The sequence below is a fragment of the Cuculus canorus genome, chromosome 20 (assembly GCF_017976375.1).
Source record: "Cuculus canorus isolate bCucCan1 chromosome 20, bCucCan1.pri, whole genome shotgun sequence".
NCBI lineage: Eukaryota > Metazoa > Chordata > Aves > Cuculiformes > Cuculidae > Cuculus > Cuculus canorus.
Window position 1 is genome coordinate 2,602,356 of NC_071420.1, and position 22,938 is coordinate 2,625,293.

General features: G+C 53.6%; 1 protein-coding gene across 7 annotated transcripts in view; it reads left to right on the plus strand.

The window, feature by feature from the left end:
• The first annotated feature begins 50 nt into the window (after window positions 1–50).
• The window catches only part of TBX4 (T-box transcription factor 4), a 50,293-nt gene continuing 27,405 nt past the window's right edge, over window positions 51–22,938 (plus strand). Inside the window, exons 1-8 of one of the 7 annotated variants that reach the window (XM_054085166.1) lie at window positions 1,747–2,004; window positions 3,805–3,896; window positions 6,642–6,749; window positions 8,032–8,120; window positions 8,267–8,340; window positions 11,185–11,353; window positions 12,323–12,481; window positions 13,236–13,330. In XM_054085166.1, coding sequence (XP_053941141.1) covers window positions 12,326–12,481; window positions 13,236–13,330 — 251 coding nt within the window. In that variant the 5' untranslated portion in view covers window positions 1,747–2,004; window positions 3,805–3,896; window positions 6,642–6,749; ... (2 more) ...; window positions 11,185–11,353; window positions 12,323–12,325. Of the gene's footprint in view, window positions 2,005–3,804; window positions 3,897–6,641; window positions 6,750–8,031; window positions 8,121–8,141; window positions 8,341–11,117; window positions 11,354–12,055; window positions 12,228–12,322; window positions 12,482–13,235; window positions 13,331–22,938 lie in introns of those variants that run through there. The other 6 variants (XM_054085168.1, XM_054085164.1, XM_054085167.1 and 3 more) reach the window with 6 other exon arrangements.

Consider the following 22,938-nt stretch of genomic DNA (forward strand, 5'->3'; position numbering starts at 1 on the left):
AGGGCATTGCTGTGGGCTCGTACCCGTGGGTGATGCCCATGTGCATCCTGACCCCACCACGTGTTCACTTCGGCTGTGTTGTCCCCAGCACAGCCCGTGCTGGCTGTCAGCTGCAATGCTCTCGGTGGTTTATCCCGCATGCTGGGATTGTGCAAGGAAGGGTTTGCAAACCCCTGTGTGTGCAGGCAGGTCCTTGGTGCCTGCGCATCACTGCGTGTCCCTTGCACACTCATGCCCAGTCCAGGGCAGCACCTCCCTGCTGGGGTCCTGCAGACCCACCTGTCTCCCACATGAGACCTCTCTGCAACAGGATGCAGAGAAATGCCTTCGAGTTTCCTTTTAATAGCTCCTGTAAATCTTGTTTTATGCTAAAGCTAAAGACACATTTATTATTGTCATAAAGGAGGAAGAACTGGTGCGTCCCTGGCCGGCCCCAGACCGGGTGGCTCAGGATAAGCAGAGGCAGCAGGTCAAAAGCCATGGTTATCTCTCACCGTTTGGCACGTTTGGGGACACATCAATGACATCAGGTGAAAAACCTGTGGCTGCTTGTGGGGCACGATCCCCCAAGGCCAGGATGGGCTTCAGGAGCCCCAACTACAGCACGTGGAGCTGCAGGGAAAGAATGGGGACCAGTCTGGGGATCTGTGTGGCTAACAGCCTGGACACCTTCCGTGCCATAAGAAGCCATGCAGGATGTACTTTTTTTAATGTGCTTATTGAATACTTTTAAACCATTGCACAGGCAATCTCAATCCCAAATCTCAGCCCAGAGGTCAGTGGAGAATTGGCCCTGCACCTGCAACCTGAAACCAGCTCTGCCTGGCTGGTGAGCCTCACGCTGTGCTGCTAATTAAGGTTTGGGGGCTTGTTTTTCTTTTCTATTTTATTTTGAGACACTGTTTTGAGGAGCATGGCCAAGAATGGGAATTTCATACAGTAAACAGAAAAGCTTTTCTGAAGTTATTTATTGGTTCTGTTTTCCAGCACGTGGACTAGTATTGATTTATTTTGCAGTGTCTCTGGAGGCTTCTTCAAGGTTAAAATGTAGACATCGCATGTTAGGCTGGACTAAATACTGGCAGGAAAACACATTTGGCTCTTTTAATTGGAAAAACATGCTCCTTTTATCACCCTGAGGCCAAGACTCTACCACAGCAGCGCAGGGAGGGCAGAGAAATGAATACAAGCACAGGATGCTCTGGTTCAGGCTTGCTCAGGGGATTCAGTGGGAGCACAGAGCAGCCCACTCTGGGGTCCCACCAGGCCCTGAGAGCAATTCCCGAGGGAACAGTGGGGGCCAGTGCCTGTCCCGTGTGGGGAGGCCGGGTGTGAGCCTCCTGCTGACCAAACCACGCTGGGTTTAGGAGTAGCTACGGCCAAGCAACGGTCCCTTCTCCATTTTTTCCTCTATGAGCCCATCTCAGTTGGCATCAGGGGGTGACCAGGCTCCCGCAGCCCAACAGGAACGGCTTGGTGCTGACCCCCAGCAGCTGACGGCAAAGGCTCATCCCAACTGCAGATGCTCTGCATAAAGAGCAGGAGAGACCCACACGTGCCCACCTCAGGTTCTCTTATGCCCCATTTTCAGTCCATACGGGTACAACCCTGATTCAGCTGGAGAAGGTGATGGGAAGAGGATTCTTCACCTCTAAGCAATTAACAGCCTTTTACATCCTCAAAGTGCTTTCCAGCGCTGCCTCTGTACTGCTTGTGCCCCTTTCTTTGGCAGGTTAAGGGACTTGCCCTGGTCCATTGCAGGAGGCAGTGTCGGAGATGGGATGGTTGCTGCTACTATGAATTCCTCTTCTCCGGCGTTCCCAAGCCGGCAGTGAGTGCACGCGGCTGAGGCGGAGGTGGGGAGCTCTGCTGGGAAGGTACAGGCTGAGGTTTAGAAATCATGATGTGTGAATTGAAATGGGAAGCAACGGATCTCAGGAATCACCGCAACTGCTCCAAGGTGTTCCTGAAGCTGTCAGCAAGCCATCTGCCCACTCGCTCAAGGTAAACATCGCAGCGCGGCTGCCGTGGCCAGCCTTCCTCGGGAAGCTGTGGAGCAGAGGGGTCCCGTGGGGTGATCCCTGCTGGGGTGGCAGCGTGGTCCCAGGTGGGAACGAGAGGAAAAGGGCTCTGGCACGTGCCCGCACGGAGGGAGCCGTGGCGCTCGCTCATCCTGGGGCTCTGGAGCGAAGCCCTGGCTGCGGTGCTCACTCCTCGTAACTCATCGCAGGGACACCCGCGGTGGGGAGGCAGCGGGCGACTGCGCGAGGGCTGCCGGCCCTGGCGTGCAATTTATGGCTCTGGGGGAAAAATAGCAGCCGGTTTGGGAGCAGAGCTGCGTGCAGGAGGAGCACGCCCAGGAGCGGGCTGCTGCCCAGGGTATCTCTCTCTCGGAGGCTGTTATTCAAGCACTGACTGTTCGTTTCTCCCCTGCACGAGCCGCGGCCTCCCTGGCTGTGTGCTGCATGCAGTGGGGAAAGTGAGGAGCATGGGTGCAGCAGGGCATGGTTTGGGGCAGGAGGGCAGAGAGCGTGCCGTGCTCCGGTCCTGCTGCACATTGCAGCTCTCAGCACTGTTTGGGCGGTGGGGATGCCACCCCCCACGATGGGGACATCTGGGTCACTGATGCCCTTTGACGTCAGACACCTGCGTGTACTGCTGCTCACGTGAGCCGCTGGAGGCCACGAGCTGGCCCCGTCCGCAGCTGCGACGCAGTGAGGCGGGCAGGGGATCTGAAACAGCTGATTAAAAAAATCTGGGTGACCCGGGATGACACGGGCGGCTGCTGAGACACTGCAGCCCCAGAAACGCACACAAAGGGTCAGGACTGCAGCGTCTCTGCAGGAGGAGGAGGAAGGGGCTGTGGCTGAGACAGAGCCACGTCTCTGCTCGCCCTCCCACGTGGCGTTGGGGTGCAGCCCCAGCTCGGTCCCCCAGCCCCACGGCTGCCCCTTGCCCCCCACTGTTAGTTGCACTGTGCCTCAGTGTCACCTCTGCAAAGGAGACAGCGGTGATCTCACCCCCGGGTCCCTGGGGCACTGTGCTGAGCTTGGGTGACTTCTGGGGCTGAGCGAGCTGGAGAAAAGCAAAATTGGGAAAGAACAAGTATTTCTGCAAAACTGAGCAAAGAGGGGCCAAAGTCCATCTGTGCCTGGCAGGGAGCAGTGTGGAGGGTCACGATTTCGGGGCTGAGCCCTCTTGGTGAGGATGCCCAGGGTCTCTGTAAGCCCGCGGCTCCCGGCAGTGCCAGCCAGCACTCTCAGCCGTCCCGTTCACTCACAATTCAAAATAAATATAAGGAGTGAACATGACCTTGAGTGTATAGTCTAAAGCTTTTAAAGCTCTCCTCTAATTCTTTTAACTTACCGCACATCTATCCTCTGCACCAGCCTCCTCATTTCTCTTTCTCTACAGTAAACTTATACCCTTTCTAAACTGCCCAGAGAAGACGCCATAGATGAAATGTTGCTTTAGCTTAATTTCCTATTCTTAACATATGCTTTAATTAATGTCATTTGCTTTGATTTGCTGCCAGCATGCCAGTGCAGCACTTCCTTCATTTCCCAACCTTTACTCTAACCTTTTGGGAATGAGTATCAGGTGTTTCCAGCTGATTTAATCTGTTTCAGGGCATTTATCTTGAGCTCCTAGGCTTTCCTGCACTGTGTTAGTGGTACCAACACAGAGGCAAAACCACAATATCCTTCTTTGCTGGAAGTGCTGAGAATGTGCGGTAGGCAGAGGATGCCTGTACATAAAGCACTGACTGACATTTCTTATCCGTGTTTTTTTTATGCTTTTTAGAGCTGAAAGTTCAATCCAGAGTGGTGAGGAACATGGCAAAGCAAAGGAGAAGGACCTCTGGCTCCGGGTTTCTCTGCGTCGGGATCAGAGAGGTGCCCCCAGTGCCAGTCTGGGCACATGTTCGTGGTGGTGGAGCAGCACCAGTGGCTGGGATCCAGGGCAGAGTCCCCTTTGCCCCCTCTTGGAGCTGGGTCCGGCTACGTGTGTGGAATGATAAGGGCAGAAGCTTCTGGTCTCCTTCTGTAGAAGTGGTTGTGCTGAAACTCGGTGATGCAAACCTTCTCTGTCCTGCTGCACTGAGCAACAGGATTCTGTGGGTGGGAGCAGCATCTCCTTGCTGTTCCCCACCGCTCCTGCTTCTCCCCAAATTTCATCCTATTGATTTATGGCAGGCACAGATTGACCAAGAGGACCGAGAAGCCCATTTTCCGTCCCTTTTGTTGTTCCCTCTGAAGGGTGAGATGTGTGTGACTGCATCCTTCATGCACGGCTGTAGGTATCCGATGACGTGCCTCCAGCTGGAGCTGCCCGAGCCACCAGCTCAGTGCCTCGAGCTGCTGTGAGAAGGAAAAACTGCTAATGTGGGGGATCTTTTCCCCTCTGTTCTCCCGTGACAGGCACCATTATGCTCCCCACAACCTTCTGTAAGTGGTACGCTTAAGAGCACCTCCCTGCACAGCAGAGCCCAGAGGAATATGTAGTAATTGTCTATTCTGGCCCCAAATCACTGGCACTTGCATACAGCAGGCCTGAAATGGCCCCTTTCCCAGACAGCTCCTTAAGCAAGGTTTTCCTGTCTCTATTTAATGAATCTCAGCCATCCTTTCTCTCCTCGCTGGAGCCAGAGGCAGATGCAGATGCAGGAGAGGGAGCGCACTCCACTCCAGCATGTCATCTCTTCCCCTCTCTCCATTTTCCCTCCTTCTACCTGGGGTTCCGCAGCGAGTCATGTCCCAGGAGGAGGAAATTCCCAGCTTCAGGGTCCCATCCCAGCTGGCTATCACTCTCCTCCCCATTTGCTCCAGCTGAGAAGATCCCCCCCATCCCTCCAGGAACGGGGGTGTGATGTCTTTTTGCAGCTCTTCCCCTCTTACTACAGGAGCAAATCCACGGTGAAGGCTGATCCCTGCTTTCAGAGCTCACCGGGCGAGGAGGAAAATGCCCAAAATGGAGAATGGCATTTGTCTCAGCCCCTGCGCTGCTGCGGCCCAAGGAATGTGTCCTGGGAGCAGGACAGAGGCGTGGGGGTGATAGGACTGAGCCCCTTGCCAGAGGCCAGCTGCTGATGTGGGGAGGCTCCCTGGTTAGCAGAGTTACTGGGAAGGAAACCTGACCCGAGGGTTTGCCTCTTCATGGGAGATGCTCAGGGAAAAGCGCATTCCAGCATGGTCTGACAGCAGAGGGATGCAGCGGTGAATTTTGATGGGCTTTGTTGACCTGCTTCCTAGGAAGGACCTTTTATTCCCCTTCTCTCCCTCCCACCTCCAGCTCCGCAGATGCTCTGCAGGCTCCCGGAGCTGGGGCTGGCCCCACAGCTGCTCCTTCTTCATCTACTGAGCAGAAACCCGAGGCCATCGTGCTGCCCCATGAAGCTTCTCCCTGAGGCAGCCCCTTCCCACTGCATCCTCCTGCTCCCCAGACCCCTGGGCGGCTTCCTGCTCCCCTCTCTCATCTGCCTCTCTCCTTGCCTTCCTCCATCCCTTCTGGCTGCCTCCTTGCTGGCAGCTCCACATCCGGACGAGTGTTAGTGTCTCTCCATCCCATCCCGGGAGCCCCTACACTCAGAGGCGAGCTGCTCACACCGCTCGCGGTTCCCCTCTGCCCGTTTAAATCACAGCTGCCTTCCTGCACCCTGAAAGCCTTGCGCCCCTTAAATCTGCCCTGGGTGACTTAGCAAGGCCTGGGACAGCACTGACCCTGAGGAGCACGATGCACAGCTTTCGGAGGCATCTGGCAAGTGTTTAAATCCCCACGGTCCCTGCTTGCTTCTGGCTCAGAGTTTCCCGTGAGCCCAAAAGAGGGGGTGTCCCCCCACCCATAGCTACAGCACGGAGCCCCGCTTCAACCCGCTGCCGTGCTGCGGGCTCTGGCCCCAGCCGAGGGGGAAGGAGAAAGATTCCCTCTGGGCACGGTGGAAAGGGACTGGCCAAGAAGAGACACAGGCTCTGGCGGGGCGCGAGGGCTCGCGTGCGCTGGCCTGGGAGGTGGTGGCTTTGCTGGTGGCTGAGATGATGCTTTCGCCTAAATAGCAACGGGGACACTAAGGTAAACAGTGGGAGCACGGGCTGCAGCCTCCACCCCAAAGCAGAGCAGTGCATTGCTGAGCTGCTGTGCTTGGGCGCTTGCTCCGTGAGCTCTGTTCCAGAGGCAACTCCACAGTAACATCGAAACGTGGCTGTTTGACCCAACAGCCCCGGGTGGCACAGCAGAGCGAGGGCTGGGTCAGTGTCTGCACCCAGCTCCGAGGCAGAGACAGTGCCGGCAGCTGACTGCCTTCACTGGGAATTTCCCACCCAGACCATCATATTCCTCTTCACCCTGGACAACTGTTATTTCCCATAGCAGCAACTTCCTCCTCGTCCCCAGCACAAATTAAATCATCACTTCAGGCAAGACTCACCCCAAGCCCCTCATCCTCTATGCACTGATGTGTAAACGATGCAAAGTGCAATGCGTTGCTCCGAGAGTGCGCTGGGCTGGTTTTGCAATACCTTAAGGCAGTTTCTCGCTCTGATGCAAGGCTTCTGGACAAGCCTCTCCTCTTTCCTTCCTGCCTGGTGCGAAGTGACTCGCAGTGTTGTCACTCGGATTTACGTGCGTCTTGTTTTTGCTTGCAGCCCGTGTGCTCCAGCGCAGCTTACCCAGGAGGTTCAACGCAACCTCGTCGGGCTCCACGGATCCCTGCGGAGCTGCCTTGGGGCTGCTCTCCCCTCTCCGCGCACACGGTAGGCTGCCGCCCTGACCCACGCTGCTGCCCGAGTCCCTTCTCTCCCAGGGCCATCCAAGCCTCCCTCAACGTTATTTGGCAGTGCCAGTGACTGCGGTGCGTCTACCTGGACCAGAGGTGCCACCGGAGGTGCCGTAAATGGTGGTGACGGCCGCCGCGCGCAGGGCAGCGGCAGCAGGGCCTGCTCCGACCCCATCCCAGCAGCACCAGTTTGGCTCGGTGCAGGAAGCTGCATCCGCTGTGGTGCTTGCAGACGAGCTGCGTGAAAATCACCATGTGCTGAGTGCTGGGCACGGCTCTGCTTTTATTTTGCATTTCCATTTTGGCGTGGCCTCGGTTGCCCATTCCCATGGTCCAGGCTGATGGAGCTTTAGGGCTCTTTTCATTAAAAAACACCAAAAAAAAAGCAGTTACAAAGCAGATGGAATAATTTTAATGTATATAAGTTAGATCAGATCTACGGCTAGGACAGACGGTTGGGGACAATCTCAGTCTGACCTTCACCAGGGCAGTGGTCTCTGGACTATTCATTCTTACAGAGTGCTGCTGAGCTCACAGTAAAGTTCCTTCCGCGCAAAATGTGCAATGGACTTGAAATGTTGTTTTTCTAGATGCTACTTTAAAAAAAAAAACAGTAATACAGCATATTAAAAAATAATAATCTAGAGCAATTAGAAAAAAAAAGTTAGTTTTAAAAATTAGAACAATTCCACAAGTGCTTTTCTTTGTAAAATACTTAAGCTTTAAAAAAATGCCTATGTACACAAATATTTATAGTTAAATTATTACTATTATTACTGATTACGTAGTGAACATTGCCTGTTTGCATCCTACAGAGGATTTTGCTTGAAATTCTGAGAGGTGAGTACACTTAGTGCACTGGGACAAAATTATCAAATATCACCAAAATATTTTAAAATAAATCGGGATACGGTTGCTCGTTTGATTTACCCGGTTTCAGTGGAGTCCGGTGCAGGACGGAGTAACACATTAGTTTACAACGTTTTAAAACATTCGTTAAAATATTTACTTAATGGTCTAAAACAAAGTCTTAGAGCGCTCAAACGCGCCCGGGTCAGGCAAATACATGCGGATAATTCGCCCGAACGATTTAAAAGCAGAGAATCACATGCGTTTAAGACCGTGCATATTTTCAGTACCCCCTTAGTGCATCTATTTTAGGCAGATGCTTAAGATTAAAGAGCTGCGTGTCAGCCCGTATCTTACCCACGCTTCCTGTCATCGTTTCTGTGCAATTTAATTTTGTGTTTTCCTTTCAGCCTAGAAGTGTTTGGTACCAGTCTCTTGGCAAAAGAGCCCGAGGAATGGAAGGGTAAAGAAATATGACCCAGCTGCTATGCACAATGAGGTTTGTAAGTCCTTGTATGGTATAAATAAGCATATTACACAGTTATTAGAAGTTTGGCACTGTCCCTGTTTAGAAGCCCGAGTCTGATGCTGTGTGATTCCTCCCGAGTACATGCATAATTCAGTATTAGCACTCCATTCTTCCAGCCTTATTACCGGCCAAATTCGTCAACTTTTTCTCAGTCCTCATCCATTCAAACTCTCCTCGGCAGCGTAAACCGGTGAGTTTCCGCTCAAGCCAATAAATCTATGCCAACCCAGGCGGCCGAGGCTCGGTCCTAGCTTCCCGGGAGCCGGGGCCAGGGCGGGAGCGGGCTGAGACCGGGGCCGGCGGGGCTCCCCTCGCCGCCCTCCGCCGTCGGGGACCATCGGGCTCGGGGTTCGCTCCTCTCCTCGTTTCCGTCGCGGCCGGCAGGTTTTCTTTGGGGGGAAAGGAAGCGGGTTTTTTTTCTTGGAGGGGGAAGAGGAGCGAGTGCGAGGGAGCAGCGGCGGCTGGAAGAGCGGTGGATCATCCCCGCAGAGCCCGCTCGCTTTTTCCCGGCCGGTAAACGGAGTGTAAGTACTGGAGAAAAGCGACAGTCAACTTTTATTAATCGCCGGTGTTTAGGGCCAAGGCATGAGCGATCCCGGTGACAGTGATGAGTGGTTTGGAGCGCCGGTTCCTGAAAGCGGGGCTTATCCTCCCCCCTGCCTGCTCCTTTGACTCGGCGGTGATGAGCCGTGACCGGGAGCCACCCTGCCGTCGGGGATACGGCCGTTTATCTGCCGGGTGATGACAGTCGGGCTGGGTTCGAGCCTCGCGGGGAATCGCCGCAGCCTCCGCGGAGCGCGGGGCGCTGCCGCAGCCCGGACCGCTCCGTCCAGCGGGGAGGCTTCGCCCCGAAAACGGTGAAACCGGCCGCGGGCTCCCCAAAACCGGGGCCAGGCAGGTGCTGCCCGGGCTAACGGGACGGCAAAGGGCCCGAGCCCGCCGCTGAAGCATCCCAGGCAGGGAGGGCCGGCGGGAGGCTTCGGCTTCGTTTAATTAAATCCTCCCCACCTGGGGATGGCCACCTCCGCCCTTTGTTTTGTTCAAGGGAGAGGGGGGAAAAAACGGTATTTAAGGTAGGGAAGCACAGGCAGCGGCCCTCCCTGTCGGCAGCTGCGAGAGGAAGGGGTGGAGGGAGATCCACCCAAACAAAGCCGAGGGACCGGCATCAGCCGCAGAGTAAATAGAGAAATTCACCTTTCCCCCGCGGAGAGCCCGGCCCGCAGGTGGGAACGGGCGGCTGCGCGCGTCCTGCGCGGCTCTCCCCTCCCGCGGCCTCGGGGCGCGGGGCCGGCCCGTAGCTCAAAGGCAGCTTCAACCCGCGGAAAGCACCGCGGTGGCGCGCGGGGCCGAGAGAGGCGGGTCGGCAGTGGGCAGCGGTGCTTCGAGCCCCCCACCCCGGGCCGAGCCGGGCACCCCCGCTCCCACCGCGGCGGCTCCGTCCGTGCGGGGCAGGGCGGGTGCGGGTCCCTCTTTCCCTCGGCCTCGCACGTCGAGGCGCCGCCGGCTCGGTCTCACCTGCTCCCGGTTCCGGCCCCACGGCTCCTGCGGGAATTTCTCGTCCTCGCTCGCATCCCCCGGTCCACACGGGTCTTCTCCCCCCTCCCTTTTTTTTTTTTTTTCTTTTTTTTTCTTTCTTTTTTTTTTTTTTCCTTTGGTACGAGTGAGGAAAAGGTTCATTAAGAGGTTGACCCCAGTTTACTTTTTATTCTGCTCCTGTTCCCAATTTCGGCACCACGTGACGGTGGGAGTGAGTTTGGGTTTAAATTCACTTTCAAGAAAAAAAACCTCGATAAAAATCCTGCCCCGGGAGCCCCTCCGGCTCACGGCGATGTCCCTGTGAGCCCGGGGCTACGGGAGAGCCGCGGAACCTCCGCACCCGCCGGGACCGGCCGCCTCGGGTAAGCGGCTCCCTCCCCCGGAACGGAGCCAGGCGGGGCTGTCGTGATATAGAGCAACGCAGAACAGTGGGGCTGTCGCGATAGGTATAACCAGAGCGGGTAGGGAGGGAGCCTGGATGCGTTTTGGCCGCGGATGGATGAGAGAGGATGCGGGCAGCCCCGACAGCAGCGCTGCGGGCTGGTGGTTGTGTGTGTTTGTGTCTTGGTAATCGCGACAGCAGTGTTGAAATGGCCTGTTGAGTCGCGACAGCACTCGAGGACTCTCCCGAGGGGGGTGTTCCCGCGATTGAAGGCTTGGCTTGGCGGTGGGAGCCCGGAGCAGGCGGTGTCGGGGCCGGGAGCGCCTCGGGGCCACCCCGGTGGGGTTTTGTCTGGGGCCGCACCGCTCCTGCTCGTTCTGGGGCTAGGATGGGGGCTCTCTGTCGCGACAGAAGGAGGACTCAGAGCTCCGTCCCCCTCCCCGGTGCGCAGGGAACCCCGCAGGCGAAGAGCAGCCCCAGGCCGGTGCAGGCGGGCGGTTCGGCGGGGGGAGCAGCGGGGCTGGGGGTGCCCAGAGGGGCTGCGGACCCCTCCGAAGGGTGACCCCCGGCCCTTCCCCACCGCTCCTCCCGGGCAGCCCCGGGTCCTACCGCGCAGTCCCGCTGCCTTTGCACACTCGGCCTGCAAAGACGAGCGCTTTCCCAGCGCGGCCTGTGCCTCCCGCAGCCCCCCTGCCCCGCCGCCGCCTCCCGCTCCCCTGCGGGCAGCGCCGGGACCAGCGGGGCTGGGAGGGGGCGGTGGAAATGGGGGTGCACCCCCCTCAAACACTGGGCTGTCTCCCCCCAGCACCGAGCGGCTCCCCTCGCCGCCAGGCCCCGAGCAGGGCCGGGAAGGCCGGGGAAGGCCGTTCCCGGGCTCGGGGCGCGGGGTCCGCTGTGCCGGTGCCCCCGGGCGGTGCCCCCCGGAGCGGGGCGAGGCGCTGGGACCGGGGCGATGGTGCCGGGCCGGGCGGAGCGGGCCAGAGCCGGTCTGTGGGGACGTGATTGACAGCGGCAACGTCAGCAACAGGAGGGGAAGGGAAAAGGGAGGGGGGAGACAAAGAGGGGAGGGAGTCGAAAGGCCCCAAACTGGATCTTTATGGAACATTTTCCGCCAAGATCAAGGGAAAGTGAATCCGCGCAGCGGGGGATGCCCCGCACGCCGCTGCCATCGGGGGCCGCGGAGCCGCGCCCAGCCTGAGCGCCCCGCGGATGCCCTTCATGCCGCAGCCGCCCCCAGGCGAAGCCCGGAGCCCCCCGCTGCGCCTCCTGTCCCCCGGCCGGCCGTGTGAGTTCTCGGGGTGCGCAGGGAAGGAGGGGAGGGAGCGGGGGTTCTGCGGGCGAGGGGCTTCCTGCAGCCCCCTGGGTCCCCGCTGTGGCCCGGGGAGGGCCCGGACCCTCGGGGGGCGCCGCCTTCCACCTGTGCTCCCCCGGGACACCGGGGACATGCACGCTCCATCCACGCACCCTCGAGGGCTGCGGGGCTCTCCCGGTCTGGGGGGGACCAGCCGCGCACGGAGCCGGGCTGGCGATCCCTCTCCGCTGCTGGGGCTGCGGGTCTCAGCCCCGCTCTCCCCCGGACGGCAGCTCGGGGCTGGGGGAGAGGAGCGCCCCGTCGAGGGGCCGTCAGCGTTTGGCCGCGGGCAGCCCCTCGGGGCTGCTGCCTGTCCTCCCGTCTGTCCGTCGAGCGGGGCGGGCGGACACGTCCCTCCGCGCTGTAAAAGCCGGGGTTGATGCGCGGCAGCCCCGCCGGAGCTGTCAGGCCTTATCTTTATTGGCTTTTCCCAGTCTCCGTCCAAGTTTAAGAGGGGCCCTTTTATCTCGGAGCCCAGCACTCCGCCGGTTTACACCGCCCGGCTTCGCCGCGGCCCCGAGCGCCGTCGAGGAGCCCCCAGAGCCCCGACGGGACGGGCTGCCCTCCCCGGCGGGTACTGGCCCCGCACAGGGGCAAAAAAGCGGGGTGAGGGGAGGCACAGGAGAAAGGGTGGGAGCTTAGGGGCTGCGGCCACATCTGAGATGAGCTGCTCGGGCCTCAGGCGGGAGCGTGGGCGGCTCCCCCGCGGGGGCTTCCCCCGGGGCCGGGGGTGTCAAGTCGCAGTCTCGCTGAGTGCCACCACCCGAGGAAGGACCACGGACTGGGTGGAGAAGGCCTGACCCCTCAGGTGGCCGTGCTTGGGGCTGGAGGGGGGGGAAGCAGGGGCCGGACGTGGCCCCCGGTGCTGCGAGCTAACCGTGCGCCTCTCTTTCCCCCCCCAAGGAAATGCTCCAGGAGAAAAGCCTGTCTGAAACCGAGGAAGGGTTTCCAACAGCCCCCGCGCCCGGCCATGCGGACTCCTCCGCCGGTTCCCCCGTCCTCGGCGTAGCCGGGGGGAGCAGCACGCCGCTCAGCAGCCCGCAGCTCCCCGACCCCGAGCAGGTACGCGCTGCCCGGCCCCGCTCCTGCCCGACGGCTTCGCCCACCGCGCTCCCCTCCAGCCTGGCGCCGGAGCATCTCCCTCAGCCACCACCGAAAAGATCATTTTTCTTTACTTTTCCGGTTTTTTTTATTTCCCGTGCAAAGCAGGCGGCCCAGCAAGGGCCGTCGGGTCTGCTCCTCCCGGGCAGGATCCGGCCCCGCCGTGGCTTGCGTTGAGTTTTATTTTTCCCCTGTTAAAAAAACACCTCTCGGCCCGTCTCTTCTTCTCTGCCTTTGCCCCCTGCGCCTCCCGAAAAAACGAATCCACGCAAAACCCGCGTCCCTGGACGGCTCAGCGGCTCCGGGCGTCCCAGCGGATGCTCCTGGCCCCGTTTTTTTGGGAGCCCCAAAGCGACAGTTGGGGTCCGTCCACACCGTTGGGGCATGAAAACCCCCACGGGAAAATAAAAAAGAAAACAAAACAAAAAAAAAAGAGAGAGAAAAAAGATCCCTTTGGCCGCAGAATCCCGCCTGGATGTGAAAGTCTGCAATTAAAACCGGCCTCAGTTTGTTTCTCTTATTTTTGGCAAAGGGCGGTGGAATTTTTGGGACGCCATCCCGGTCCCGCACAGGCAGGACCGAGCCCGGTGCGGCTTTGCCCGGCGCCTCTGGCCCCGGGTGCGCAGCCACCGGCCCCCCTGCCCTTCCCAGCCCCTCTCCTAGGTTTTCTCAGGCATTTCTTGCTGTTCTTATTATGTTTTTTTTTTTTCCCCAGACAATAGAAAATATCAAAGTCTATCTCCATGAGAAGGAGCTATGGAAGAAATTCCATGAAGCTGGCACCGAAATGATAATAACCAAAGCAGGCAGGTTAGTGGAAATTCGCGCGAACACGTAGCGCTTCTGATCCGTGTGAAACGTCCCCGTTTGCCGAGATTGGGTTTTGCAGAGCTATCGGTGGCATTTAAAAAAATTATTATTGTGACTGGAGATTTCCGTAAGATATTTTTTTTTTTTCAGTTTAAGCTGAGTGTATTTGAGTGTGGCAATGAGATTGTGGATGTAAAAAAAAAGAGTTGTGGAGTCGTTTGCTACTTTTAGTCCTAATTCTCTTTGGTAATTCTTCGTTTTATTTTTTAGTTGGTTTTGAGGTTTTTTTTTTTCTTATTTTTTATTTAGTGGTAGCATGATTGTGGCTCCTTATATACTTCCTTTTTTTTCCCCCAAGCAAATCCCGCTCCCCTTTTCTGATCAGTGCGCTCAGACTTGTTTTGGGATAATTTGCACCGAAGTTTTAGCAGTACAATGACTTAAGCTATGGTTTTACTTTCAAAACTGAAAGAGACACGGCTATCACTCTTATCCTGTTAGGTGTGGGGGGAAAAAAGTAAATCCTGCCTTCCTTTGGAAACAAATAATGAGTTTTACCCCTTGAACGCTACACCCAGGCGTGGGCGAGAGGGATCCCAGCAGCTTTGCTTCCCCAGGGAACCCATCCCTGCGCCTGCCCAAGGCTTCCTTCTCACTCGAGCTGCTCAGGTGGGAAATGGCAAAATTAATGTTCGAAAACTAAATATCGGAATTAAACCTCAGACCATCACCCGGGAGTCAGGCGGCTCCCGACAAGACCAGCCAGCTCCCACCGTGGCCACCGAAATATCCGTCCTTGGCTTCTGCGGCAGCGCTGCTGCTGGAGAAGAAAAATTGCCAGATTTGGGGATTCAAATCCGTTTAATTCTAACACGCGTAGTTTTGCAACTGCCGATTTTATGCCGTGCTGGAGAGCTGTGGAGAAGGACACTCGAATAATGGGAAGAAAGCAGAGGGGAAAAAAAATATCGCAGAATCGATTTCTATGCAGTCTATTTTTTTTCCCCTCTGTGGTCCCTGATCCAGCAGAGCAGGTCGGGAGGGTCTTTGCTTCCCCGTTTGCTGCTCACACCGTGCGACTCACGAACCATCCCCCGGGTTTGGGGAGGGAAAGGCAGTTTTCCTTCTTCTTCCCCGTCCCCGATAGTGCCGCTCTGCGCAACAGCTGCCCGGCGTGGGGAAGCTTTGCTCTAATAACCACGATATTCCCATTAGTCCCCCTGGAGATGGGGGTGCACATCCCGAGGATCTTCAATTTGTTTGCTATTTGGCCTATTTATGAAGCGATTGTGCGAGTAGCCCTGTCCTTATCACAGTACTTTTTGGTGTATAAAATCTTAGGGCTTGTTCTGTTGCGTCTGCTGATGTGAAGGACCGGATTGGTTTTGATAGGTCTGCTACCTAAGTCAGCTAAGACCAGGGGATCAAGACCTCAAATATTTCACCCTTAATTTATAGTATCTGAGTGTGTCTGTGGAGAGACGTGTAATATCTTTACCAAATTCTAGACCCTAAGCATCCCAAATGTTCATGTTATCTCTTTGTAAGTCTTAACGTGGATTGTTTAAACAAATCCATATGTATAGGGCTCAGTCCCACATTCTTTGTCCGGTGGAGCTGGCAGTGCACACGTAGTCACCTTTCAGGGGGATGCGGATGGGGACATCGACCCTGAGACGTACAAAACTTTGGTTTTTTTAAGTAACCAAGCCAAGTTCTCCATTTTCGAAAATCAATGCAGCACCGTCAAGCTAAAAGTATTTTAATTCTTTTTAATTAATAGGGTTTTTCTTCTAAAGAAGTGGTTGAAATGCTAATGGAACAGAATAGTCACTTCCTCTCTTTTCTCTGTGTCCGACTGAAAATGGTGTCAAAGTAAAGGGCAGCCTTTTTATCAGTATTAGTAGTGGATCTAAAGGCTCGCCAGCCCTGGAACCCGTTCCGCGGGAGCGCAACGGGCAGCGCTGCAGAGCGGAGCCGGCGCGGGGGATGCGCGGGGGCCGGGACTCGGCTCTGCCCGCCCCGTCGGGCCGGGCTCTCCAGCAGCACCGAGAGCGAAATCGAACAGAATAAATGAGGGTGAGGAGGGCAGAAAACTCGAGAGGCTTAACTCCCGCTGTCGCTTAAGTCTCTCCGCTCCCAGCGAGGCTCGGGCTGAGCCGCTGGTGGCTGCGCAGGGACCAGGGCAGCCCCAAAGCCGGGCTGTGCCCCTCATCGTCCCGCAAAGACCAAATGCAAATTATTACTTCGTGTAGATTTTATTTTACCCAAGCTCTTTAAATAAGGAGTAGCAATAATAAACCTCCTCTTGACCCAGTTAAAAAAAAAAATGATGGTTAACGGAGATTTGTATGCACTTGCGTTTAGCGTTGGTGAGGTGGGGGGAGAAGAGGGAGAGCGGCTAATTGCAGGCACTAATTAGGACTCTAATCCCCCTCCCAGCAGGCACAGAGATGCCCCTGAATGCAGTTGGTTGAAATCACTTAAATGTCGGTCTGTCTGACCTCGAGGGGCACAAACGAAAAGAAATTGAAGCCCGATTTTAAAATTTCAAACAACAACAACAAAAAAGTCACTTTAATGACAAGCTCACTCAATGGAGAGGAAATGTAAAGCTCAGCGGAAGCGTTAATTCCATGGCAATGGTGTAAAATAGCCTTTTTGTATAAACAAGGCAAATATTGATAACTTAGTGGTGGGGGAGAGGGGAGTCATTTGTTTCGTTCTTTGTAGCGCTCCACAGAACGAGGCAACTATAAATTACCGAGAATTTAGGGCTGAGAATTACTTTGGGGGATTATTACTCCCTCTTAGGACTGATCTGTAGGAGACATTAGGAGAACACAGCAACCTCAGCATTGAAACAGAAATCATGTTGTTGCCAAGAAAGCTTGATTTATAAAGTGGAAACATCTTTAAAATGCAGTCGCTATCTTTTTAATGTTCTCCTGCTTCATTGTGGGAGGGGGGGAAAAAAAGAGATTATTTTATATTAAAAGGATCGTCAAAAGATAAAAAGTTTATGTTTGCAAAGTTCCCTGAACTTTGCATCAAACCCTTCGCCTCCTTCAGACATAAAACCCTGCCCAGCGCAGCGCCCCGAGGATGGGGCGCCGGGGCCCATAAATCAGAGCCTTCTCTTGTTTCTCCCAGCTGAGGTTTGTTCTAATTAAGAATTTCTACTCCAGAGGGTTTTCTCTTGCCGGCTTTCGAAAGCTGAGGGATGTGCAGGGTAAAACCCGCCCCGTCTTTGCCCGGAGCTGCCGGTGCCGAAACCGGCGGCGAGAGAGTAGAAACCCGATTTCTGCCCCTGGCGAGGGGCGTTCTGCTCGTTGGGGAGGCAGAGAGCGGATGAACCCGCAGGGCTGGGGGGTGTGAGCCCTCCCGGCTCCTCCGAGCAGCCTCTTCCCGCTCCCGGTTCTTCTCCCCGCTCCCGGTTCCTCTTCCCGGCGCGGCTGGAGACCCTCAGCCCCCGCACGGAGTTGGGCATGCCTGTATTTCTAGATGCGGAATCATTGCTCACAAATCCTCTTATTTATTGACGTATAATTTTGACTAAATAACCCCATTTTCCAGGCGGTGAGGTGCTCCAAAATCAATTTAAATAGATAAGTTCAGGTGGTAATGAAGGGGACCGGGGATGCTGGAGGGTGGGGATGCAGGCGTGCGTGTGAACCCCTTCCCCTCTGCCCGTGTCCCAGCGAGGAGCGCACCTTTCCTGCTGGAATTTAGCCATTCCGTCCTGATGAGGTTGTCTGAGGGGTGGGGAACGCACAAACCAAACGAAAGGCTTCATTCTAGCTCTTACTTTCCCATTTCATCTTTTAGCTCCTATATTCTATTATTTAACCAAGTAATTGTATTTTTTTTTCAACTTTGTGGCAAACCCCACTTTGTCTCTCATGTTCTTTCTGAAATCTCATCTTCCAGCCCTTATTAATGTTCACTCACATATTCTTCCTGGTGCAGGATGTCTTTCTTTCTGCTAGTCTTCATTCAGCTCTAGCTGCTCACTAGTTTTTCCAGGGTGCCAGCCTTCGCAGCATTGCGTTTTCTATCCAGATATTGCCAAGAACAAACGATTTGATGTGGCTTATGGCTAATCGATAAAAAATACCAGTTCACAGGATGTCTGGTAATGTTTTTGTTAACAGTTACTGAAGAGAAAATAATGTGTTGTTCCTCTATGGTAGCACAACCATTCCAGAGGTTTGAACAGAAGGCTGAGATACTGCAGTTGAGTTTTTGGCTGGAGTGCAGGATGTGCACAGGTACAAAGATGGTTTCAGTCTTTATGGTAGCAGGTTTCAAGGACCATATGTAGGAAAATACTGCACAGGGGAAAAAAAAAATCAATAAAGCAGCTTACACGAGTGGAAAAGATGCAAACCCCCTTTAGATGTTCAAGTTTCACTTTAAAAGTGGCTTATTTCAGTTTAAAAAAAATCTGTTCCTAATCAAGTTTAGTAAACCAAAATAAAACTAGTTTTTGGGACATCAAGGTCTGAAGAAGTATAAATACTTTGGCTAAGCTGGTGCAGCTTTCCTCTGTGAATAATCCTTTAAAAGTTAAATTTTCCATGGCTCTGTAGGGCATATGGATGCCCAGTTCTCATTACAATTAAAGGGAAATATTTGTCCAGAATCTTTTGAGGCAGTTACAAGAATCTCTGCTAAAAGTTTTTGATCCAAAAGCAAACCTTAATATCCGAGATCAGCGATGGAATGTGAGCCATCAATTTAAAACTTGGAAATAAAGTAGATATTTAAGGAATGTTTGACCTGCTTAGTCCTAAATTTGGGGTCCTGGAATTACCCTGTTAGGGCAAACTCCTGCCTTTAGAGAAAGGATCGGGAACAAACTCCAATGGCTCTTGGCTGTGCTGCTAAAGATGCCAACAGCTTTGGCAAGGAAGGCAGATCTTGTGCATGCTGAGTAGGGCAGGGATGGGATTTTAGTTTTTAATATGTTTCTCTCTTCCAACAGCAATTCTTGCTTTTAGTTTGTTAAAAATATGGGATGCTCATGGTTAAGGATGTTCCCAAAGCTTTCCCCGCTTGCCTTTGGGCTGGAGATGTGGCAATGCTGGCCGTGGTTGCAGGCGAGGGTTTGGTCAAGCCCAAACCAGCTGGGGAAGATCCCCACCATCACTAGAGCTCTGCCCCTGTGGTGAAGGTTCAAGGGCTTCAGATCACCTCCTTCTCTGCACTGATGAGCCGGCACATGGCCTGGCACCCACACCAAGGCTCCTCCAAGAGTCGCCATGGAGCCTGCACAGCTGGAGAGGCTGCAACAAGGAGGGACAAGGCTGGGTTGTTGGCCACACTCTTGCACAGGTTCTCTCTGAGGCACCTTTGTGCTGTGCTGCTGGAGGTTGCGGGCAAACATTTCTCCCATCCCCTGGCACGTTTGGACCTATTCTGCTCAACTTTAGTTATAGCAAAATGAAAGCACTCGGGAAGCATCCCACGGCAAGAAGGCTGCCCGTGTGTCCAGTCACCATGGGGCAAAGAGAGGAAATGTCTCTATAGCATGAAAGCAGCCATCCAGCTAACCCAGTTCTCAAGTATGTGAGAAACAATGTTGTATTTAGAAATTAGATGTGCTCGCCAGGACAACCTCACCATTCCAAAATATAAAAATCTCTTAACTGTCTGACCTTCTCATCACTAGGTCATGGTCCTGCCACCAGATAAATCTCTCCTATCTGTCCATAGACTGAGAGTTCAATGTTGCTTGTGTTAGTGACAGTGAATTTGGGGCTGAAAAATGAACTACTGATGAGAACTCCTGTTGAACCTGTATTGTTTGTTATTCTGAGGCAAGGATCTGGCATGGGCTAATCCAGCACTTCAAAGTTAACTGCTCTTACTTTGTATACAGAGCGTCATAGCGGAGTGGCGCGGGTGATAAGAGAAATAAGGGACTGAGGGTTAGGATACACTGGGAAAATGGGACCCCGTTGAAAAACTCTTTGATCTCTTTAAAGTATTTTCTGAAAGCAAGAATCTATCAAAAAGGAAATGCCATTTAAAAGGCTAGAAGAAACAGCTGACATCCCCAAATTTGTTTTAATCTGCCCTGGTGAATATTATTTTTAAAGATGCTTTAAGTCAGTGAAAGAAATACTTGTCAGAAGAAGGGAAACTGGAAAAAAGAACAAAGGTCATCAGAATGGAAACATGGTTCTTGAAGCCTCTGCACACCAGTCCTTTCTTTGTCTCCTAGCAATGAAGATGAGGGGAAGCATCCTTAAGCAGCCATGGCCAATTCTCAAGAAGAATTTGGGACCAGATTAGTCATTATCAGGGCTGTAGGCATGTCATCTGCCTCAATGCCTTGAAACCATCACTGCAGCTTCTGAGAAAGGTGGTCTTTCAGCCATGACATGGCTTGTTAGCCAAGATGTTGAGTGGTTTCTTGTTTTTCTGATCCTTTCACAATACGTTTAAGCATCACGTTTTTCAGAGAGCGCCATAGAGGAGCTTCTGTAAATCCAGTCATCACTTTAATTGACTATTCCAAAGCCAGGGATTGTAAAATCCCTATCTGTTTTTGGAAATCTTTGTCTTTCAAAACTCCTTTTGAAAATCAGTGGACTGCTGAAGGGCTGTGGGACATTTTTACCCCCTGAAAAGACAGAAGGAAGCAGTCAGTGGTATCTGAACCACCATCCACACCACAGGGATGTGCATTGAGCACCGGTCCAAGCATTCCCATGGGCTTCAGAGAGCACCAGTGGTCTTTGGTGAGGAAATAATTTGAGTTGCTCCAGCAGGACTTGGGTGTCTTGTTTCCATGTAGTTTTCTCTATGGAAATATCAGTTGAGTTGCCAATAACTTGGTTACTGCACTCTAGTCAGAGAAACCCCTTCCCAGCTAATGTGTTAGTGGGACCATCAGAAATGGTGTTTGAAGCTAAACAAGGAAGGTCAGATCAAATCCTTGGAGCAGGAGGGTGGTGAGGTTCAAAGGGTTTACAGAGGCTGCCTCATCACCCAGTAGCATCATAGCATGAGCCAGCGTCCCCGGGACACACCGGTCCTGGGGTGCAGTGTGGTGTGGGGCAGTCAGTGCCCAAAGGAGTGCTTTGAGCTCTTTGATCAGCTCTGATGCGTTTGGCTTTTCTGACTGCACTGGATTGCTGTCTCTTACGCAAAAGTAAGATTTTATTGGACCTGGGAGCCTTGCAGTTACCCATCTCTCCAGGATGAACCTGGGATGCTTGTATGGGGGTTAAAACACATTTAAGATGCCCATAAAGTGGCCAAGCCCGAGGAGCCCAAAAGGCTGAGAACTGCTGCTCCAAACAAAACCAAAGCTTTCCTCTTATCACTTACTTCCAAATCCAACCAACCAATTACACATTAATTAAAGTTTGTTTGAACATAATAGAAGCTTTGGCTCCATGTCAGTAACTGCCTCATGGTTGAAGGGATTGGATAGTAATAGAATAAATAAATAAACAAGAGATGCTTATTCTAACAGTTCATTTTAAAACAATTTGTGAATATCATGTAGAGATAAAATGTGCCTAGCATAAACTTAGCTAAGCAATGACTGCTTCATTATCAGAACAAATAATTCACTCACACATCATCTTTGAAGCTTGGGAGGGCTACAGAATTGTGCTGCATGTTTATTTTCCTGGCTTTTACTGTTTTTTTGCTACATTTCATCTGCACTGAGCTGTGGGGAAGGGTTTAGCTGGGATTGTGGCAATGCAGTGCCAAACTCCGGTGACTGCCGCGGTCTCTGCAGCCCCTCTGCCCTCCTCAGGGCATCAGGCTGCATCTCCGTTCCCAGCAACTGGATGCCAAGCTGTGATATTTTAACGCTGTATCAGATGTCCTGCTTGCACAGGAGGGGAGGCACTGTAGCTTTTCTCCTGCGATTGCTTTCTTCGAGGGCAGCTTTCTCGTGTGAATGTAAAAATTGATGTAACTTTTCCTCTCTGAAGTGCAGTGAGAGCTGCTGCGGTCACACAGCAGCACCGTCCCCCTGCCAGCGCGGGGAGGGAGGGAGAAACGTGCCTGTCAGAGCCTCTAAACCCAGGAGAATGCTTTGAGGGTGTAGGAGGCCATCAGGATGGTGCTGAGGAGTCTGGATGGTCCTTTCTGCACTGGATTGAGCTGGAGGGAGAGAAAAGTGGGTTTTGAATGAATCCAAAACTGGGGTCTACTGGTGATGTTTTGCAGCTCAGGCTGTCGGGGCTGATGCTTGGCTGCATCCCCCGTGCGTGGCGGGATGTCACGCAGGCGTGCTGTGGGCTCCCAGGGCTGCAGCGAATGCTCTGGGTGTGCAGACGCCGCTGCCATCCCTGGGGTGTGGGAGAACAGCACCAAAACAACTTCTCTGGGCTTATTTTTTTGAAAGCCACACGAAGGGCGCAGCTCACCCGCCGATCACAGAAGGGGCATTGGCTGCTCCCAGCCGACACCGGGCAGCCCCACAGCCCCGGATCACTGTGTCCGACCAGGTTTTGGGTTTGAGCAAAAGATGTTGAGACCAGGAATTGCTGCTTTTAATCTCCTGATTACTGGGGGCTTAAAATTCACCTAATAGTTGTTTTTTCCTGTGCCGCACATGTGCCCAGCGCTTAAATGGGCTGAGCTTTGCCGTGTGCACAGCCGTGGCAGGGCTGCAGCCGCCTCCAAATGCAGGAGGTGTTACTGAGGGTCAGACGCCGCCTGCTCGGATTCATTCCCTGGGAAGGCCCAAATTCACCATTTTTTTTGTAACCAGGTTCTGCGCAGTGAGGCGCTCTCTTGGTTTGGAGTTGTGGAGGGTGGGTAAAACATGGATCCGCCTGGGTTTTGCTTCAGACCTCCCAGCAAAGCCAGGATGAGCTTTCCCAGAGCCTGGCAAGACGCTGGCAAGTTTTTATTGCAGCACTGGGTTATTCTTCTGCTGCTGCTGGTCCCCGGGCAATGGGCGATGAAGCAAGCTATTGTCAGGGAAAGCTGGCCGAAGTGAAGCATCCTTTGTGGAGACGCCCATCCGCCCAAGAGGTTTGGCAGAAGGGATGGTTATGCAAAGCTACTGCTGAGCGTAGAGCCCATGGCTGTGAGTAGATCCATTGACCTGGAGTAAATATGGGGAAGCAGGCAGGTTTTTGGCCTCTTCCCAGGGAGATGTATAGACCCACTGTAGGCACGGCCCCGCTCCCGGGCAGGGCTGGTGCAGCCCGGTGCCTCCACCATGGTTTTCTGCTCCACTCTTTCAAGCGGGACATTTAATACAGGCCAGGACATGATATTAGATGCTTTCTCTTGTCATTTCTTTTCTTTTTTTCTTCCTTTTTTTTAATTGAAACTCTATGACTGCACTTTCTTGGACCCATCCCTTTGGTTTGTCATGCCTTCCCACCAGAAATGCACAACCCATGTTTGTATCATATTGCAAAGGGATATTTACTAAATGAGTCTCTGCCAAGGGGTTGGGAAATATGTTTTCATTAAGAAAATTAAACTGACAAGTCCCTGGACAGCACATTAGTCGCATATTTTTTTTTTTAAAGACCAAAATGCAGCAGCTAATAATAATGATGAAATGTCCATGCGCAGCCAAATTACTAAAATCTACCCTGTGTTTTCCTGGAAAAGAA